The sequence below is a fragment of the Haplochromis burtoni genome, unplaced genomic scaffold (assembly GCF_018398535.1).
Source record: "Haplochromis burtoni strain Fernald_Lab_line unplaced genomic scaffold, NCSU_Asbu1 Contig_351, whole genome shotgun sequence".
Classification (NCBI taxonomy): Eukaryota; Metazoa; Chordata; class Actinopteri; order Cichliformes; family Cichlidae; genus Haplochromis; species Haplochromis burtoni.
The window spans coordinates 463,685-484,233 of record NW_024582712.1 but is presented as its reverse complement, the minus strand read 5'-3'; the positions used below and the strand labels follow the sequence as shown (position 1 = coordinate 484,233).

Genomic DNA, 20,549 nt, shown 5'->3' with positions numbered 1-20,549 from the left:
TGTTGTAATAACTGTGATTACGTCACAATCCCATTTACACTGGAATTTTGGACTCTTTGTAGTCATCTTCTAAGCCATAGGGGATACAATGGAGGAAAAAAATCACTACAGGCAGAGAAGTCAACATAAGAAGGAAATTAGTAGCTGACGTTTTTTAACTGATGCATCATAACTCAGTATTAAGCGACTGCAGTGTTACATTTTGTATGCACGTGCAATATTAGGTGGTGAAAGAGTCTTTAATGTTTGGAAAAGTTGAGTCAAAATACTGCATTTAAGTGGAGATGCACAATTACTTGCCCCAATAATATCTGTCTAAATGAGTGTGGTTTATGGCCCTTTTAAAGTTATTTTTACAGTTGACTGGAAAATAAAGACATAAAATATTATAATCTTATTTTAAGGCCACTTTGTCAACCATGAGGCCAGGAGGACTTTTCAAATTAATGATTTTTCCCAGCAAATAATTGCAGGCATGAGTACCAAAACTATTTTTTGGTTTCTTTCATAGTTTCTGTCATAGTGCTTGGTGCTGGCGAAAGACTTTTGTTATATTAATCTGGTGGTTGAAGTCTGGAGTCGGCTGCTAGTGTAGGCCTAACAGAGTTGTCTGAATAGTCTGAAATTCCCCGAAAGCACAACATTTTAATGCATTATAACACTTCATAAGGCATATGCATGGATTCCACATTGAATCTGACCACAGTATTCCTGGATAACTGCCCACACATAATCAGCTACTAATCTTGCCATGTGACTCAGTGTTAAATGTAGTTTCACTCAAAGAACCTTTTTTTTGTAGGGGGAGGGTTTCTGTTATGAAAGAATATTGAATATGTATGATCATGACAAGGGCTGCTCTCCTCTGTGCTAACAGAAGCCTTTCATGTGTCTGAATGAAGACCGCCGAGGCTCATTTACATGGGCTTCATCCCTTTAACCCCTCATTCTCCTTGCATTTCTTTGTGTAGGCTGAGGAAGTGGTGAGTGGGTCCTACGAAGTTTCTTGAGCCGGTTATGTGCAAAGTAAACATCTCTAATTACAGAGTTCCTGTGCATTCTGGACAGACTGGGCAAGAATGGAAAGTTGATTTGATAGTGATTGGATCTTGACTAATGTTAATAAATGGACCCATCTTTTAGACTTAGTGGGGGGTTTTAAGCACTCTGTGATGTTTGCCTTGGTCTTATCCATATTTACCTGTAAAAAATCTGATTGAAGCAGGCTAAAATAAAAATCCAATTTAAGATTTATGTCTTTAGAAGCTGTGGAAAAAATGAAAAACATTTTGGATGTTTTCAAATTCTTAAATGCACAACCATCCCTGAAGGATAGTCATAGACCACTTCCTGTTAACAAGTTGTGCCTGGCCCCAGCTCTTTTTATGAGACGACAACAGAAGCAAGCAGCACACAAAGGATCCACAGACTCTTTTGTTGTGCATTGCACAAGTTCAAGTCAGCCTCTCCTTTGAGCTGTAATTCAGCCCTGCATGGAGGTGAAGTTGTTTGCACCTGTCCCCCAGGCTATGACTGAAGCGAGGAGAAATCCCACTGCTTACCACCTGGCCCTCGTGGCTACACGGCCCGCCTGCCTTTTGTGTGGGAGTCTAGGAGCAGAGGGCCCATACATATGCTAATCACTGTTCCGGGACAGGGCTGCGTGCTCTAGGCCCTGTGGTTACAGAACACAGAGAATGTCTGTATGAAGATTAGGATCCTGACACACCAAGGCAACCTCAATGAACTAGCATAAAGACAAAACTGATCAGTTTGTGTTGCCTCATGTCTTCTATTAAAAGTTGCACTTTGCACACAGTGCAGGAGCTGATGACCAGCTGACCGCTGATATGTGTGCACATTCTGGGCCTACGTGACAGGAAAAGACTCATTAGCATTATGTGTAATTGAAAATGTACAACACAAGCTGTTGTGTTATTTTCATATCTTGAACAGCTTCATATGAATTTTAGCTTCTTTCTTTGACTGAGACTTCACATGTACATGGTAGACATGGACGTAGCCATTGTGATATCACCCGCTGGCGTTTTGCAGCTGCCATTTTGTTTTTTGATGTAAGAGAGAACTAAAGGAAGCGACCTGCAGCCTTTCAGCCTGCAGGTCGCTTGTTATTCTTTGGGTGGAGCGTAGATGCTAAGTTATAAACTAAGGCTAACAAACTTTGTTAGCAATCAGCATCCATAAAGTGTGAAGGTGCAACACACACACATACATCTTCTAATTAGTGATAAGTAACAGACTAATAAAACTACAATTTAATTAATCAAAACTGAAAAACATACCAACACAATAAATACGGGAGGAAGCATCCTGAAGTTATGAAAGACAAAACTATCCAGGCTATAATACCCTGCTACCACCCGATGCGCTCTCTGCCAGAACGAGTGTCGATGAATTTACTTTTTGTGACTGGTTGTCGTTTTGTTAAACCTTAGTCGCACAGTTTCTACTCTGTAATTAGAAAATGACCAAAGCCAAATACAAAAGCTGTTGAAGCTCTCTGTAGAAGAAAACAAGTTCCACCACAGACTCCACCAGTTAAAGCTAGCATTGAATTACAGTTCTGTAGAAACTGGTGAAAATTAAATGGTATTTTTGCTTGAAATCTCACTCCCTAATGGGATTGGCTCACTTTGGGAGCAAGCCTCAAAGGACCGTTAAAAGAAATGCTGTTTCTCGTGCTTTGAGGTGGCTTAATGTTAACATGCATCCAACTTCTGCCTTGGTGTACAAAGGCTTTTCGACAGAAACATGTGCTAGAGTGCTTTATTGGATGTTATCTCATGCCACATTTTAATCAGTAACTTTTTTCCATGTTTGCCTCCTAGACGCTTAATGTAAACTGATGTCTCTTGTAGTGATTTTGATTTACTCACTCATAAAGTCAACTCGCCCAGTCAGAGAACATGGTCTCTGCATCTCTAAAATGCACCAAATTATAGCAGCGGCACTTTGCTCGCATGTCTCGGCATGTAATCTAAACAAAACAGCACAAATTCCAATGTGATTCTATTGAAGCCCAGTCATTATTTCCTGCTTTGGAACAGAGCTGGATTCTTGAGGATGTTGCCTGCATGTAACCCTTTGGGTGTGATTCACAATAGGAAGCGAGCTACAGGCTGCAGTAACAGTTGGGTTTTATCTGTAGAGCATTACATTATCAGGCACCACACCTGGCACACTGCTCAGGCTTGGAAGTCGGAGCTGAAACGATAAAAGGCCCTCTGAGGTAAATAAAGGTGGGTTTTCTTGTTAACACATTGTTTGAGAGGAACAGAGTCAATAAAGAGAGGCAGCCTGTGGTTTTTGTAACTGCCATAATCTTATGATTTCCCTGGGGAAGTTAAATTGCAAATTAAGATGTCAAACAATGATGATATTGTGACCTCACTGTGTCATCTTTTAGCCCACTGACTGGTAATAAGCTTTCTTTATGATTAACAAAAAAATAATAATCATAATCACTTAGAAGACCTCTTATGTTGAAAACAGTGTTGAACCTGTGAACTCTCTTACATTTGTTTGTTAGCCAACATTTAAACATTTGCTCAACAGTGAGGGCTCTAGCTTCAGGCCAACTTCGCACCTCAGTGTCATCATTTTTACTGCAAGCTGTTTTTCCTGTACTGAAGGTTGCTGTGGTCGCAGCACTGTGTTGCCACCCCTGAACAACACAAATCAGAATGAAGGTGATTTAAGCCTCAAGAAGATTAAGGAACATGAAATATCTTCCTGTCCTGACAAGGGCATTCAGTTTTGCAGCCTGCCACCACGTTTCCCTTTGATACTGTTTAAAAGACCATAACTGAAGTAATACAAATTAACACCAAACTGTGCATTATAACTAATGAATAAGTATAACTAATGAAAAATGCAAACGAATTATCATTCCCATGAGACTATACCTTGAAGTGCCAATAAAAGCATTGCAGATTTCATAAGCTACAGGTCCTCCTTGACGTCACATAACATCTGTGAGAACTTAGTTTTTCCTCGAGTCCAAAGCTCCACACAGTCTCTGTGCCCTTTCTAACCAATCTGCATTTTGCATGAACAGATTACGCTGCAGCATCAAGTCCCTCAGTGTTTGGCAGAGGCATCAAACGGCACAAGCGATTCCATAGCCCATGCACAAAATGTTAATGCTAAAGGCTAGCTACACATCTGCCAAGCACAGTGGTCCCTTTTATGAGAGCACAAGTGCTCATTTAATCCGCTGTCCTTTTCTCAGGCAACCGGCACCAGCGAGCCAGCGCAAACGACTTCACGGGTGTTCCTCATTATTCACAGTGTGATATTCCATATCATAGGGCAAGGCTTGTGCGTTAGTTGGAAAAGCCATAGAGGGTTTTCTGTTTATGTGGGGTCAGACATAAGGCAGTGTGAAGACACTGGCATTTAAGTTGCTTCATACTACTGTGCTGTCGATAAAACATCAGCTGTTTGAGAACCAGAGGCTGTGTTGATATGCGTAATCAGGGGGAAGTATGTGGTTTCAAACAGCCATATAAAACATCCTCAGTCTGTTTCTGTTTTTGCATTAATTTGCATAACTTAACTGTTTTCTTGTTTCCGCTAAACATATCTGAAAGACTTGTGCAATGACACAGAAATGCTTGTGTGCTCTCCTGTAGGGAATGTTTTGTATACGTTTATGGGGGGAAAAAAGTTTACTGAGGATACAAAACTTCTCTGTAGACTCATTGATCTGGTATAGGCTGGGCATTGTAGAGCACAGCTGTAGCAAATCTGTATTTTACATGAGCCAAGAAACTTTTTCACAACTAAATGTGCGGACGTGGAAACCGTGAAAATGCTTTTGTTGCTGACAACGTTTTCTTTGGTAGGTTTCTGGTTTTTGGACTAGAATTAAGCATCTTGTATTCTGTGTTCCTGTAGTCTGCAAGTAATAAAGTGAATTTTGTCCCCTGCCACTGGTTTAGAGTATTTACCTTAAGTCGGCGTAGTAATGGAAGCAGTCAAACATGCTATGGCTTTAGTTTTGCCTTTTGAATGTAACAGTTTCCTCAGGGATGATATCTCATGACTGTTTTGCTGACTTTCATTGATTCCAGATTTTCAACTTTAATTTTAAACACACGGCAATCATTACTGCTTTTAGCAAGCATCTTTCTCAACTGCTTATCTAAACATTTGACTTTTTTAAAAGTTATTTATTTATTTATTTTGTTGTTGCGAATATCCTGACTGACTTCACAATGAGGGGATTTATTACCTAATCATTGTGTTTGGTGAGGTTTTAAGAGAGCTCTTCGTGTGAGCTTGTATTTCCTTACCTCTCGTGTGTGTGTGTGTGTGTGTGTGTGTGTGTGTGTGTGTGTGTGTACAGTTTGGTGAAAGTATTTATTCTGTATATGTGGATGTCTTTGTGCACGTATATCATTTGTAGCAGTTTAATGTACATTTAAGTAATATAAATAACAATCTATTGTTTGGTTAATCTCACCATTCAGCTGCATATTTCGCCCACTGACACATAATCAGATGGTCTGCAGGTCGTTATATCAAGAATTTATTTGGTGCATACAACTACAACAATATTCAGTACTTAAACAGTTATAGTACATTGTTTGAAACCCTGAAGATGTTAATTTAAGATCAAGGCCTTGCCTTGCTAGCCAGCCCACTCTTTAGCCTCTGCTCAATCCATTTGGCTTTAAACCTGCATCTTCCTATTCTCCTGTTCAGGGTCTTGTGAGGTCTGGAGCCTATGCCAGATGTTTCATGACCTGGAATTGGATAAATGGGGGGGGAAAAAAAGAATCTGTTTATATATGTGTTAAGGTCAACAATCTTGTAGTTAAAGCCAGTGCCTGGAAATGCTTACATATCAAACCTGTGTCAAAGGTGTTTCAAATTAGATAATTGAGATTATTGAGAAGAAGCACATTTTTGTCTTAAATAAAACTTTCTCGTATGGATGGATACCCTCTGCACATACCCATGCTCTTTTGCAGTACAGCTGCACACAACATTGGACTTTCCGTGCCTGTGTAATATAAGACATGCTATCAGGAGGTCACGGTACATTTGAAATGCATATCACTAGCAAATGTATTTATGTTTTGGGGAAATGAGGAGTTATGTAACGTTTGAGTTTGTGTCAGCATGTATATATCTGTGTTTCAGACTCCGGGTCTCTGGATCGATGATGGAGCAGATCAGGGAAGTCCCCACCAGCGGTCAGCCTCCTGGGGCAGCGCAGACCATCTCAAAGAGGTAGTTTTGCCTGTCGTGTTTTTCTTTCTTACTGTCAGGTTCTCAAGTGTTTGTTATGAGCATCCACTATTTTATCTGTTCAGATCGTTCAGATTGTGTTTGCAAGGGACAACCAATCAGAAGAGTTTTCTTAAAAGGAGGGTTTAGGAAACTTTAAATTGTTTGTTTCGGATAGTGGATCATCCCAGGGGCTGCACCAAGACCTAGTATAAGCTAAATGACCACTAGCTTAAAATGTGAGTCACGCAAAGCTACACTAGAGTCCAAAAATAAGAATATAAAGCTGGAAATGAGCGTAATGGGTCCATTTTAACCTTAATTCATACCACAGAAAATGTCCTATCCACCCAGGCTAGCTGAATACATTAACTCAGCAAGAGGAAAGAATGTTTTTGTCGTTTTTGAGGCTCATATCATTTTCAAGTGTTTTATTTGTCAGGGTCTGTGGTCAGACTAAATATTATCCTCCTTAAGGTTGGTTTCCACTCCTTTCTGTCTGCCAGGCATGGTGGCCAACCAAGCGACCACACGGCATTATAAGGTCTCCAGCTCTTCAGACCACAGTCTAAATTTATCCTCTTTCTCCCCCTGTTCCTCACTCAGCTGTGTCCTTTGCATCTCATTATGGCCTCTTGTTTTTGAGAGATGGTGCAGGAGCTCCTCTCAAGGGTGAAACACCCATATAGTTTCATTTTGGGTATGTACAACTTAAGTCGGGGTAACTGAGGCACTGAAGATGTTATATTGAGCAGAACATATTTTCTGTTGAGCATAACAGAAAATATGAGCATAATGGACACTCATAGTTTCTGTTTCCAGTCCAAAAGTAGTTCCAAAATATTAATGGCACACAGATGTGTTGACCGAAGAAGTTGTCCACAGTTTGAAAGGATGAGGTTGGTGTCATTCCAACTTTCATAAAGCTCAGACATGTGTTTTGTAATTCCACACCACACTACTACTGTGCTTCATTGGTCAGTACTGAGATGTCCTATTAAATAACAGGCTTTACTTTTTTCTTCATAGCATGTGATCTAACAAGAACAAGACTGTGGTTTATTTCAGAAGTCTGAATGTTCACACTTCTAATTTGACAGTTATTTACTGTCAACAACTGGTATTCGTGTTGCACTGTTAACAGGTATAAAAGAAAAGGGATAAAGAAACTTTCATAAGTGCCACAAGAGTTTGATAAAAAATCTTTTCTCTGCTATGAGCTTACAGCATTTCTATCTGATGGCAAATTCTGTAATCTGATCCATCTTTGCAGATTTTGTTGTTTCTTCAGAGTGAAGCCAGAGCCACAAGATAAGTTTAGTCCTTGTCTTTTTACAAACAATCCCTTTGCCTTGGCCTGTACAGTCAATGGGATAGCACAGCCAGGAAAACCCTCTTTCACATCCACTGAGATTACATCAGGATCGTCTGGACTTGTCATTATCATGTGCTACAGTCACTAAGTGAATGTAGAGAACTGCTTTCCAGTGCTCTAACCTCTGCGATTACATATGTGGGAGGACATCTATGCGAAGAGCAAGTTTCTTTGTTGACTGTGTTGCCAGGATGACAAGATCAGCACTGAAGACCACACCTTTGTCTGCATAGCACAACTGCATCTCACAATGGGTATCCTGTTTTTAGGCTGATGCTGGACCAGATGTAGAAACACCCATTGACTAAATTTGTCTCATTATCAGACTTGCAAGCCTGGTGTTATGCAGTATACTGATCTGCAACCGTACAACTCATGAAGACTGACTTGGCTGGCAGGAATAACGTCAGACTAAATCCACTGAAGTTAGAAAATAGTAAAATTAAGCACGCTTTAATAGACAAGAGTAAACAATGTCTGTGCAGAAATTGTCTGTCTGTTAAAGAGCAGTTTTAAAACCACCGTTCAAATATTTTCTGTATATTGAAGAGACATTTAAACTGTTAATCACATTCTTTGACAACTAAATGGCATTGTTAAAGTGTTGTGGTGTAACGTTGCGCACACACAATGCCAGATCAGTTTGCTGAGTGTGGCTAATGTTAGCAGTGGTAGTATCAGCAGTTCAGGCTGTATAGCATCTGAGTTTTTTGGAGCCCAGCCCAAAAGTTAGGACCATGAATGGTTCCCTTTGGGATTGAAGATCAAGGGTTTTTTTTTTTTTTGTTTTGTTTTGTTTTTTTTTTTAAATAGTTTTTGAGATTGTCACAGACAAATCAAAAGTAAGCAAGGCAATCTTCACAAACTGTACCACTTTTATGATCTTGAAGTGTAAACACAATCATGTAAGTGTAAACACCAAAATTAAAACTCTAATATTAGCAAAAAGAGAACTATACCACAGTCCCGTGACTTTAGTGTCTACACCCTTTGTTTTGAATTCGTCTTACTGAGAAATGTATAAAGCCTGTGTTAGAAGAAACCTTTGAGTAGTCACCTAATCACTGATATCTCTACTTGTTATGGCCGTACACTGCACATATTTCAGTGAATATAACTCCTCCCAAACATCTTGAAATCAGTTGGCGTCAAAGATGGTTTTGCTGTATTTTGGCAAAGATTGTGTTCTCACAGTTGCGGAATAACTTAAATTAATCACAGTATTATCTCTCTGCTGACAGTGAAGTACATCAGAGGAAATGTGCTTTTCACCTCCTGACCTCATTCAGTTCACTCATGGGAATGGTTAACTCATATGTTCGCATGCCTTCACGGCTCCCATTGTGAGCCGTCGTTCACTGAAGTGCTTGTGCTTTTTTTTTTTTTCCCCCCAGCAGATTGCTAAACTGAGGCTACAGCTGCAGCGTGGCAAACAGGTCAACCGGCAGAGCAAGGACAGGGAGCAGAGCTCGCTGCAGCTCCCACAGCAGGCGCAGCATGGCACTGCATGCCAGCCACAGGTGAGCTACGCTTGTCAGTACTCGTGCTTTGACTATGTGGGTTGTTGTTGTTTTCAGGTGAAAACATTAACTAACCCCACACATGTGATGCAGGGTTTTAGGCTGACAGCAGCGATATGATAAGGCAGCTTAGCAGCTGAGGGAAAAAAAACACACAAATAAGGCAGACCAACCTGAATTTCAACTGTCAAAGATAGGAAAAAGAGCAAGGTTGTTTTCTACATTAGTCGGTTAACAGGATTAAATGATTAACTTGGTTGTATGTCAACTTAAAGTAATGTATAAAATGACCATTATGAAGTTACAATTTTGGGTCCAGGCGAGCTGTTTTAGGGAGTAGGTATTGATTAAAATGATTTGAGAAAGATTTAGACTTTGTGAAGGCAATGTTTCATCTTAATGATACCTTTATGATCAATGTTGCTCTGACTCTTACTGAGGAGGCCTAGTTATTAGTGATGTGTCGGTCGTGAACGAAATGGCTCTTAGAGCCGGATCTTTGACGTGAACGACGCGAGCCGGCTCCTTATCGCGAGCGTGGGTTTTTTTTTTTTTTTTTCTTTCTCTCACCCTCTCTCTCGCACTTTTTTCCCCTTACTCGCACGCGAGCCTTGTGCTTTGTGCTGGGAAGAGGGGGGAGGGGCGGTAGTTACACAGTAGCACAGGAACAGAGCGGAGGGAGAGAGAGAGAGCCAGGGACAACAACGTCACATTAGAAAGGTATAGTAATCATCCACAACTATTTTCAGTTGCAGATGATAAAGGATTCAGAAAGTTTATTCATGCAGGCCCATATGACAGAGAATGTGCATCTTCTTTTTGTTTTCATATTTTAATTTATATTTAATTGTGTTGTGATTTGCAGTGTTTTGTGTTGTTTCACTTTAAATTTGTTTAAAAGGAAAAAGCTGAAAATTTAAATAGTTAAAAGTTGAAATGTGAATAGTTGTTTTTTGATTATATGATTTATTTATTACATTTTATGTGGAGTGAATAAATAAAAGTATATTTACGGTGGCCCTAGAGACAAAGACGACAGCTACAAAAGACAACAGAAGTGCTCCAGGATGCTAGGCAGTGTTGAGCTTTTGTTACCTAGTGGCTACACAAGCCAGCAAGTACCAACCACCGGATTTGGTGTGTGGTAGTAACAGGTAAATGAACTTTTTTAAAATTATTTGAATATATATGAGTGCTTGTGTATAAATACACAAACAATACACATATGCTTTCAATTGTGTAATTTAAGTGATCTAGGTAGCTCTGTTTTGGAAGTTCAGTTAATGCTAGAAATGTGTTTTGGAGTTTGTACGTGCTTTGTCTCTAGGGGCCACCTATATATTTATATATAAACATATATAAATAAAACCACTTTTTTTTTACATTAGTAATTCCTTTTGTGCATAATTTTATATTGTTGTTAATAATAAATTAATTAAAGCAACAAAACAACCTGAAGAGCCGGTTCGGAGCCGAAAGAGCCGGCTCTTTTTAGTGGCCGAGCCGAAAGAGCCGGTTCTCTAAAAAGAGCCGGAAATCCCATCACTACTAGTTAATGAATCTCCTCTGTGACCAGTTGTATCAAAAGTAAAAGGGAGACAGCAGAGGAGAACTGTGTCTGGGCATGTCCCTTTCTCCACTGGCTGCAGTTCATTCATTAACAGATGCTCAGCACTGCAACTGCTGTAGGAACATTTCCATAAACCATGATATGCTTAAATGTAAACTACAAACTGAATGTCTACACCCACAATTCCAAGACAAATTCAGTTTGATATGTGACAAGTAAAGTGTTTTAGTATACAAAGCTTTTTTTTCTTTTTCTTCTTCTTCTTTTTGACATGTACATAATGTTCATGTTTTCTCCTTTTTTGTCTTTTTTTTTTCTCATTTCAGTATAAGGCAACTTCAACTTCGACCACGATGCCTGTGATAAAATCCCTCATATGCAGAGTGCCGAGCAGTGTGGAGGGCATCAACCATGAGCTAGAAAATGTGTTTATCAGAGAGGACTTGGAGCAGGGGATACAGGTAGGGTGTGTGCCCATACCTGTGATGGGTCAAGCTATGTTTCAACATGATTTGGAGCGCTTGTTGAACTGCATACCTGCAGATGCTGTGAAATCTTATCATTCAACAGCTGGATAAAATGTCAGATTAATGCCATACAGACTTTAAAATGAAGCATTCCAGTGGACTAAAAAGTGGGCTGGGCTGTTTATAAGGTGCTTCTTTGCACATATTTAAATTGTAAACTTTGTGACTTACAAAGTCTAATCTCCTGCCTTTCCATCATCCCACGCATAGGCTCTAACCTAACCATACTGGAACGCAGCTGCTGACTGTAGTCCTTGTTTTGCTCTACAGCAGTGGTCCCCAACCCCCGGGCCACGGACCGGTACCGGGCTGCAAGAGTTGAGGCTCGGGTGTGAAATTTATGGTTTTCAGGGTTTTTATTGTTAACTTGGTTTCCCTGGGTCTTTTCCTGTGTTGTATTTGTGTCTTATTTTGAAAGAAATATTTACGGGTTACCATAGCGCCCAGAGCAATAAGGGGCAGAGAGGAGGATGTTACTCTCGATGTTGTTGGTGCATTTCAGGAGGACGCTGCTAATAAAGTTACACAATTACACTGTGAATTTGTGTTTATTATTATTGTAGTAGTAATAATAATAATAATAATAATAATAATAATAATAATAATAATAATAATAATAATAATAATAATAATAATAATATTATTTACAAAATACCACAGTTTTGTCCAGTTTTATTTTGTTGTATTTATCTGCGACACAGCTGGTCCATGAAAATATTGTCAGACATTAAACTGGTCCATGGCGCAAAAAAGGTTGGGGACCGCTGCTCTACAGCCTCCAAGTAGTGGCACATGAATTAGCCAAAGAGCAGAACAAGGAGTACTGCTTACAGCTGCAGAACAGGAAGGTAAAGCTGGAGTCCATCCAACCTTTCTAGAAAGTCAGTTTATTGATATTGATAGTCATCATATCACAGCAGCCTGGTCTACCTGCCGATGGGGAGACACAAGACAGGAAGGGTTGGGTCTAGTGGTTCAATTGCAAATGAACTTTCAAAATGATGGCATTGTTTACCAGTGAGACGATTGCACTCGTGTACTGCGGTGGCCTTTATTATATCTAAAGCGAAGTTTATGTGGGTAACCCTGGAAATACACTTGGTGTGGCTGCTTTGGATTCCAGCTCAGATGTGGGTGCTGGCACTTATTGCACCCTCACAGGACAATGCTTGCAGTTTCATCAGACGCACCATAGTATTTTAGAAATGTCCCAGAAGTGTTCCTTTGCTCCACAGAGATAATATAGCGCTAGATTTAGTTTTTATGGAAGCTGCATCAAGCTGCACACAGACGATTTGGAGGGGACAGGAATCTAGTTAATTTTCACAATAAAAGGCCCCATGCCAACTACTCGCTCTGCTTCTGATACACATTCGGTGAGATTTGTAGTCGTGTAAAGAAGTCAGCTAAACTGTATTAGAGATTTGACATCAGCTGTCACCTCGAAGTTCACTTCTGTGGCGTCATTTTACATGAAAATAATAAAAAGCACAGCATAGTTTTTATTAAAACAGCTCAATTATTAAAAAATTAAATTCAGACTCCATAACTCAATCTGACAGCAGGTGTGTATGTTGTCTAGTGCCCTATATTTCAGAGACATTAAGGATACAAAAGTGATTAACAGATTCACATGACTCTTAATACACATGCAATATTTTTATGTACAGCATTTAATTGAGCTCATTTTTATCTGTTTTAGAGAGTTCTCAGATTGTTTGGGGGTTGTCTCTCTGTCTCCAGTTTAAGACACAAGTAAATTAATCACCATGAACATGCCAAGTAAATACTGTTGTGGTATGAAGAACTTATCTTTATCATCACAGAAACGGCTTACAACTGAAACCTGTTTGTTTGTCCTACAGTAATGAAGATGTCTTTTAATCAGTGAGTGCAGGTGACTTTACCAGCATGTAATTGTGAGATGTTGATCATGAGATGTTTTAACAGCTCATGATCAAACATAAGCTGTGCTGAGACTCTACGTCACACCAGCCCTGTCAACTGCAACTCCTACACACTTGCATCACACTTTTACAAGGGTCATTGTGAGTCAGTGTTGTTCATGTAGTTTATATTCAGTGTTACTGTTTAACATAAAATAACCTTTGTGTTTACATTATAATGAATTAATTTGCATAGAGTACATTTTTTTTATGCATCATGCAAACCCTGCTCGATTACATATAACAAGCAGTCATTGTGTAAACGCAATATTTAGATACGATTTTAACATGTTTTAAAAGTCATAATTGCAAAGATGAGCTCTAGAATTTAATCTTAAACCAGATAAATAAACGTTGACCATGTAAGGAATGCACCAAATGCAAAGGCAGACTTCACCATTTGTATGCACGACTATTGTATACCTGTGATTTAAACAACTTTTAGGCTATGCTTAAAATTCATTACACGTGCACAGGCTTGTAAAGTCACTTCAGCACCATGCAGCCAGACACACACATTCTCACTCACTCTGAAATAAATCGCTCATAGGAAAGGAGGCCTTAAATCTCCTCTGGTGCAGGCTAGTAAACTTTGGCAGGTCTGTAAAGCTCTACTCTTAGAAGGTCTCACACACACACCACAGATTTACAGCCTGCTGAGCACAGAGCATTTTTTTTTTTTTTCCTGGTCTCCCTTTTGAATCAGCTGTGCCAAAGCAGAACGCTCTGCACATCACACTGTTCATCTGCTGTCAAGTACTACCATCTGCTGTGGTGTTTGCTTCTCCAATTGCCCTTTAAACACCCAGACAAATACACCAGAGGCCTTTTTAAGTTTTAGATTCAGGGCATTTTAGCTGGCACTTTTCACCTAGAATTATTTCATTCGGGGAGTTAGCAGGTGGGTGCATTGGGTGGCTTCAGCAGTTTCCATATGGTTTTGAGGGTGTTGGGGAAAAGATTGAGGTTATGAGTTTGTCTTCATATTAGGATTCATGTGTGTAACCGCTTGGCTTCTCACCACCTCTTATGCATTCTGACCTCGCAGACAATGGATGTGGTAGATGGCCGCCGTGCCCCCTTCCCTCCACATCGTTACAGCAGCAGCGGGGACACACGTGACACAGACACACAGGCTCCTTCGAGTGGTGAATCCAGCCCATCGCCCCGTCCCTGCAGCTCTGATCACCTGCACTCACCTGATGGGAGCCCCTGTTATGCAGAGGAAATTGACAAAGGTGTGTCTTCACTAGTGAACAGGTGTAGCATGTTTGCAATATTCAAAGCTTATATAAACCTTTGTGGTTTGAGGCAAATGTGTGAAATCTGATGAATATGCTGAGTAAAGGATATCTAGACTCTATGCCACCCTCATGGAGTCTGTTTCTGATAGTTTGGTCAACGTTATGCACATGACTAGCCTGATCCAGGTCATTTTGCTGGGCTTATACAAAGGAGCAGGGCTGGGTTGAAGGCTGGGATAGGCTCCAGCGCTCGGCAGGCCTAAATTTGATAAGCCGAAGAAGGTGTGCGTGCGTGCGTGCGTGCGTGCGTGCGTGCGTGTGTGCGTGCGTGCGTGCGTGTGTGCGTGCGTGTGTGTGTGTGTTGTACATAATATTGCACAAGAGTGACGATACCAATGTTGGTGTTTAATCTGCTGAGAGACTGTACTGAGAGCAGAGAGTTAATTGCTTAGTCTGCCTGCAGCAGGAAGGACCTGCAGTATCTCACCTTTAGAGACTGTGGGTGAACCAGCCTGTCAACAAAACAAGCCTCCAGTGACGTCACTTTCATGCATGTGATGCGAAGTGTTTTTCTTTTCTTTTTTTAAATCAGAGATGTGAAACAGGCGCAGTTCACTTAACCAGGTCTGAAGTCTGGTTCAAGTTTCTTGATACTGCTAAGGAGGAGCCCTTACTAAACTTTTACACACCTCTAAAATGAGTTCTTAATGACGGCAACAAAATTTAAAAATCAGAGTTTTGTTGTATGTTGTGTGTTGTTTGTTTTTTGTTTTTGATAGGCAGGAAGACAACATTGGAAAAAGAAAGATGTGCTTTATCAGTCTTGTTTGTTTCTAATCTGCCCCTCTAGAGTCTGTTTCCAAAGAATTCCATGATAAGCTTACTAAGTTTATCCTCTTTTGGTGTCCACAAAAATCACAAATAAAGAAACTATGATTCCACAAACGCTTTGTGCTGAGGACGCACTACTGCGCTTTTTCCGGCAGCTCCTCAAAATTTGCAGCCAACATATAAAATGTACATTTCATGCATTTGTCTCATTATCATTTTCCAAAAAGAAAAAGCACAAAACGGGTTTCATTTTTTTAAATTTATTTATTGTTTTTATTGTATTTTCAGACAATTTGTGCAGTTCTCCTCTCCCCAAGTTTGCCACATCGCCCAAACCTAACAACAGCTACATGTTCAAACGGGAACCTCCAGAAGGCTGCGAGAAGGTCAAAGTCTTTGATGAGCTGGTGTGAGTATTTATTGGTCTTCCTCTTGGGTTTGTTTTTAGACATACCCTCATAGCCTTATATCTGGCAGTTACTGCTACACAATTAAACTGTATTTGTTTGAAATTCAGTTACATTATTTTTATGCTTTCTTGAATTAAAACAAGAAAGACAAGCCTATCTGCATTGTGGGTGGTAGGGATGAGAGCAACATGGCTGTCTAGGATCAGTAACTAGCAGTTAATCAGATACAGTTTTATAAAAAGATATCAAGCCAAGTAACTGAGTACCACTTCTGTTCTCTTCAGGTCTGGCAAGTCAAAGGGCTTCCCTCTGTTCTCGTGCCCTGACAAAAACAAGGTGAACTTCATTCCCAGGGGCTCGGCCTTCTGCCCAGTTAAACTTTTCTGCTCCTCCCTTTTCTCCCCGGTCTCTCCTTCTTGCACGTCCATCAACCCTGGTTTCCATGGCAACAGCAGCTCTGGATCACAGGTCACCCCGAGTATGCCCACGGTACCACTAGCTACCTTTTCGTCCTCCACAGACAGAAGCACCGACTCGAGTGGCGGTGTAAACTCAGACAACAGCACAGTCAGTCAGAGCCCCGACGCAGATGTGGGGAAAGACAGCTCAGCACAAGTACTCCTTACCAGCTAGTCCTCAGGTATCCTCGACCAAACCAACTACAGCTAAAATATTGCAACTAGTCAGGTATGGTCTAACAGAAGAAAAGGAAAAAAAATTGCACTCCGATAATCCTAATGTTAGCCAGCAGGGAGTGCTCAAGGTCTAGAAATACTTAGGAGGATAATGGTACCAGCGTCCTGCTGCACAAGAATCTCTACTTGATTCTAGTGTTAGTCCCACTGTCAGTTAAGTCTGATGGTTCGGGCATTATTGCTAACCTTGGGCAGAGCCTCTCTCTTCACCCATCACTAACGTAGCCTAGCCTCCTCTGTACTATAACACTTCCCGTAACAGAAATAGCGTTGCTTTTTATTTTCTACAATAGTAGAAACGACTGCTGGAATGACTGTGTTACTTAGTGTCAGCAGTTTAAAATTTAAAAAAAAAGGAAAAAAAAAATCCAAAAGTCTCACAAAACACAGCGATGTCAAGAAAAACATATTGTATTAACATTATCTAACAAGCTTATTAGCTGTTCAGTGTTCAGCAAGCTAACATTTCAAAGTGCATTTATGTTTCATATTTTTAAGATACCCGGATGTCAGAATACTTTGCCCCTTTTCCCTCCTGTTACTTATTTGAATGTATTCGTAGCACACAGTCTTAAATGAAACCAGCAGTCACTTAAGTGCAGGCTTCACCTGAGAGGCTCACCAGACGAGACTGAAACCTGCATTCCTAGTTTGATCACTAATAAAACTTGGTAAGCTAAAATGCAAACATCAGCTGTTTAATCAGCAATTAACTGACCAATCAAAAAGCACACGGCTCCTCCGTTTCCTCGTTTTATTGCCCCACACTACCAAGAACAATAACTCAGGTCATGTGGAATGTACTCTCTCGGATTATGTTGCCTTTGCCCAGTGTTTGACTTTGTTCTTCAGAAAGACATTCCAGTCTTTTGCAGAAATGTTTCATTATTATTTTTTTAGTTTCTGGAGAGAGGGAGGCTAATACAGACTGAATCAACTGATTGATGTCACACCTTGTGACGGATGCTTTGCGCGTTAACCTGTTCAGGTTAGAATTTCAGGTGCTATGACACATTCCAGAGACCGCTGTTGAATTGATCAACTGTGAGAACTCATGCAAAAGGAACGAGTGACATAAGCTAGACCCTGCGAAAGTAAGATGCTGACAATTATGGCATTTGTTTCAGCCCTTTTGATAAATATGTACCAAAGGATATTACGATGAGAGGCCTTTCATGTGTTTTGGGACACAAAGTAATAACTTAACAAACTGGGATAAATGGTAAACTGATGGTTAACTAAGCTTTAGTAAGTAGTTTACTGTTAACAAACAAGGACATGATAACAAATGTTTGTAGTCATTAGTAATAAAGCAGTTTGTCATTAGTTTGGCCACATTTGTGACAAAGATGGTGAGATAGAGCTCCATCTAAGCCACAATTTTATTTTATTTTTTTTTCTTTCTTGGACCTAAACAAGTAGTTTTTTGGTGCTTAAAGCTGCCCCCAAAAATTAAAGAAGAAAAGAAGTTGTGAGAAAGGAAGCACCAAGGTCCACTACCTCTCCATACATGCTTTAAAGTAAAGCACAATTTATATTTATGAACATCACCTGTACTCTAAAGTTGTACCTGGCTTTCAAAATCAAGTCTCATTTCATTGTTTGCTAACAGTAAATATCTGTTGCCTGAAGGTTAACTGTTAGTTTACCCGTTCTTAACAATTGCTATCATACAGTGTTACTGGAGCACAAAGAAGCAGGATGTTATTTGCATTTCATTTGTGTTAATAAAGAGCTCAGCAACTACATAAACGTAAGTGCTAATCATTAAAATGGAAACAAAATGATAATCACTATTTTTATTTTAGACCAATTTGTAAAGTTAAAGCAATCAGAAAAGAGTGCAATTTCGATTTTAGCTTGAAGTAAAGCTACACTAAGGACGAAAAAAAGTGTAACACAGTTTATCTCAATATACAGATGCAGCCAGATGTGGCCTGATGTTACTTTGCAAAGTTTGTATTATCATAACATAATTTAAAAAAACAAAAAAAACATGACTTTGGCTTTGGTCCGTTTTGCCACTCACGCACAAACACAAATAAGAACATGTGCAGCACATTCAGCAACAAATGCAGTTGAAGTGCTTTGCTCTGCTTGCAGCTCCAATACTTTTAATCATACTAATTCTGATTATATTCACAAGCACACTGTGCCGTTCAGAAATGATTGCCGTGTTAGGCAACGATGATTCAGTTCTGTGTATTACACGTTTTTATGTAGATCTTGTGTGTTTTTCAATAAAGGAAAAAAGAAAGCCCCAAAAAGTCTCTTTGGATTGATATACATTATGTTTATCTATGACCTGGGGGGAAAAAAACCTTATAATTAGTATTCATAAGCATGATTTTATATGCAAATAGGATTTAAGGTAAGGCAATTGCTGTATTTGGTTATGAGTGAATAATAAATATGGCATGAATATGAAACAAAGCAACAAAAAAATGTCACTGGGTTATAACTCTGTGTTAACGTGTGATTTGATTAAGGCATTTACTCAGATATGTAGTCAGTTTATGCAGCATTGTCACTAAAGTCAGAATAAGACTGTATTTACACGATTCTTAAAGTTTCCTCTTTTTTTGGCTCTAATAATGCACTCACGCAGCGTATAATGCCCGTAAAAACCAGTAACCACTAAGTAAATACAGGAACGTGGAAAAATGTCACATCACTATAAACATGTAGTTCACTGAATCACGTTTACTGCTTAACATAAAAGAAGGCATGCAACATGCAGTAATAAATGACTGATGTGTTTTAAATCAACACACTTCTGGATTATACTTAAAAGGAGATCACATATACTGTATTTTGCAAACAAATCATCAGTCCTTACAAAAAAAGTCAAGCTTGTGTCTGATCAAAGAAACGACTTGGATTACATGGATGAAATTCCACCTTCAGATGTGGTGAGAAAGGAGTTTAGTTTAAATTCTTGCACTGCTGAATAGATCAATGCCAGGCAATTATGCTTCAGTTTGTTTAAATAATTCTGTTTAACTGCATTAAAATTCCTCCAGTCAACATGTTCCACTGCTCTGTAAACAAACTGTTATCTTTGTCATATTTGCCTTCTTTCCTCTTGTGCATCTCACGCAGTAGTTTGACATCTTCAGTAATGAGAACTGGAAATGAAGCATGAATGCTATGAGAGAGATTTCCAAGGCAGCTACTGTTAAAGGCGTTTTGTTCCAAACTCGTACTGAGGTATCCCTGCTAAAATAATTTAATGTTTACATTTTTCTTTCATGACAAAGCTGGTAATAGTTCATGGGGCTCTGACAGAAGCGTAGTACTGCCAACATGAAATAAATCTGCTCATTTGTGGTTACAGCCTGATTTAAAGGGACTTGTGCTCATCGCCACTTCCATATTTTTAACTTTGGACTAGCTTAGCACTCAGAGTATTTCTTATGTATAACGGTCCTTGGTGCAGTCCTTCAGGTCAGCTACTGTCTGAACACAAGCCATTCAACTTTAGCTTTAAGCCAGATTTTTCCTGATTGGTGGCCATTTGCAAAGAGAAGGGTTTAACAGTTGGTGATTCAGCGCTCGCAGCCAGTGCTGTGTGCCTGAGAGCCATATTAGGGATATCTCAACCTTTCTATACACTTATGTAGGCTTTTTGCAGGGCTAACATAGATCTACACACATTCTGAGCTCATTATTTAAACTGGCAATTATTTAACAAAATAAAACCACAATATTGTTGTAGTTATTAAAAACATTTTTATGTTATGGCCTTGTAGTTTGGCCTCGTATCAACTTTTTCTCTAAAAATATTTTAATTTTCAATTTTAAAAGAAACCTCATCTTCCTGAAGTTATAATCATACATATCCTATTTTAGTTGTTCAGTTATGACACTGGGCATTATGCAAGAACATTTGTGGTGTTCTTCTAAATCAGTCTCTAGTCGTATTTCCTTCTAAGATTAAGTTGAAAACACCTCTTGCGTGGCTCCAAAATGGGCTGTCTGTCATGCTCATTGTGCGGATGGCTTTTATTTTCCATGGAAAAACCCCAAAAGGTTGTTAGGCAAAATATTACTACTATATTTGTCAGCGGCCTGTCCTCACAGGCTATTCAACAGTAAGTGACCGTGGACGCCTTGAGTCAGCTTTTGGAGTGAGCTTTCTCAGTAAACTGAATTTAAGAACTACGTAGTCAT

General features: G+C 39.6%; 1 protein-coding gene across 2 annotated transcripts in view; it reads left to right on the top strand.

The window, feature by feature from the left end:
- Nucleotides 1–18,688, top strand: part of LOC102306251 (glucocorticoid-induced transcript 1 protein) — a 28,560-nt gene extending 9,872 nt beyond the window's left edge. Inside the window, exons 4-9 of one of the 2 annotated variants that reach the window (XM_005942848.3) lie at nt 6,172–6,261; nt 9,031–9,153; nt 11,050–11,184; nt 14,245–14,434; nt 15,560–15,680; nt 15,966–18,688. In XM_005942848.3, the coding sequence (XP_005942910.1) occupies nt 6,172–6,261; nt 9,031–9,153; nt 11,050–11,184; nt 14,245–14,434; nt 15,560–15,680; nt 15,966–16,314 (1,008 nt within the window). In that variant the 3' untranslated portion in view covers nt 16,315–18,688. Of the gene's footprint in view, nt 1–6,171; nt 6,262–9,027; nt 9,154–11,049; nt 11,185–14,244; nt 14,435–15,559; nt 15,681–15,965 lie in introns of both variants that reach the window. The other variant, XM_005942847.3, reaches the window with a different exon arrangement.
- Nucleotides 18,689–20,549: the final 1,861 nt, after the last annotated feature.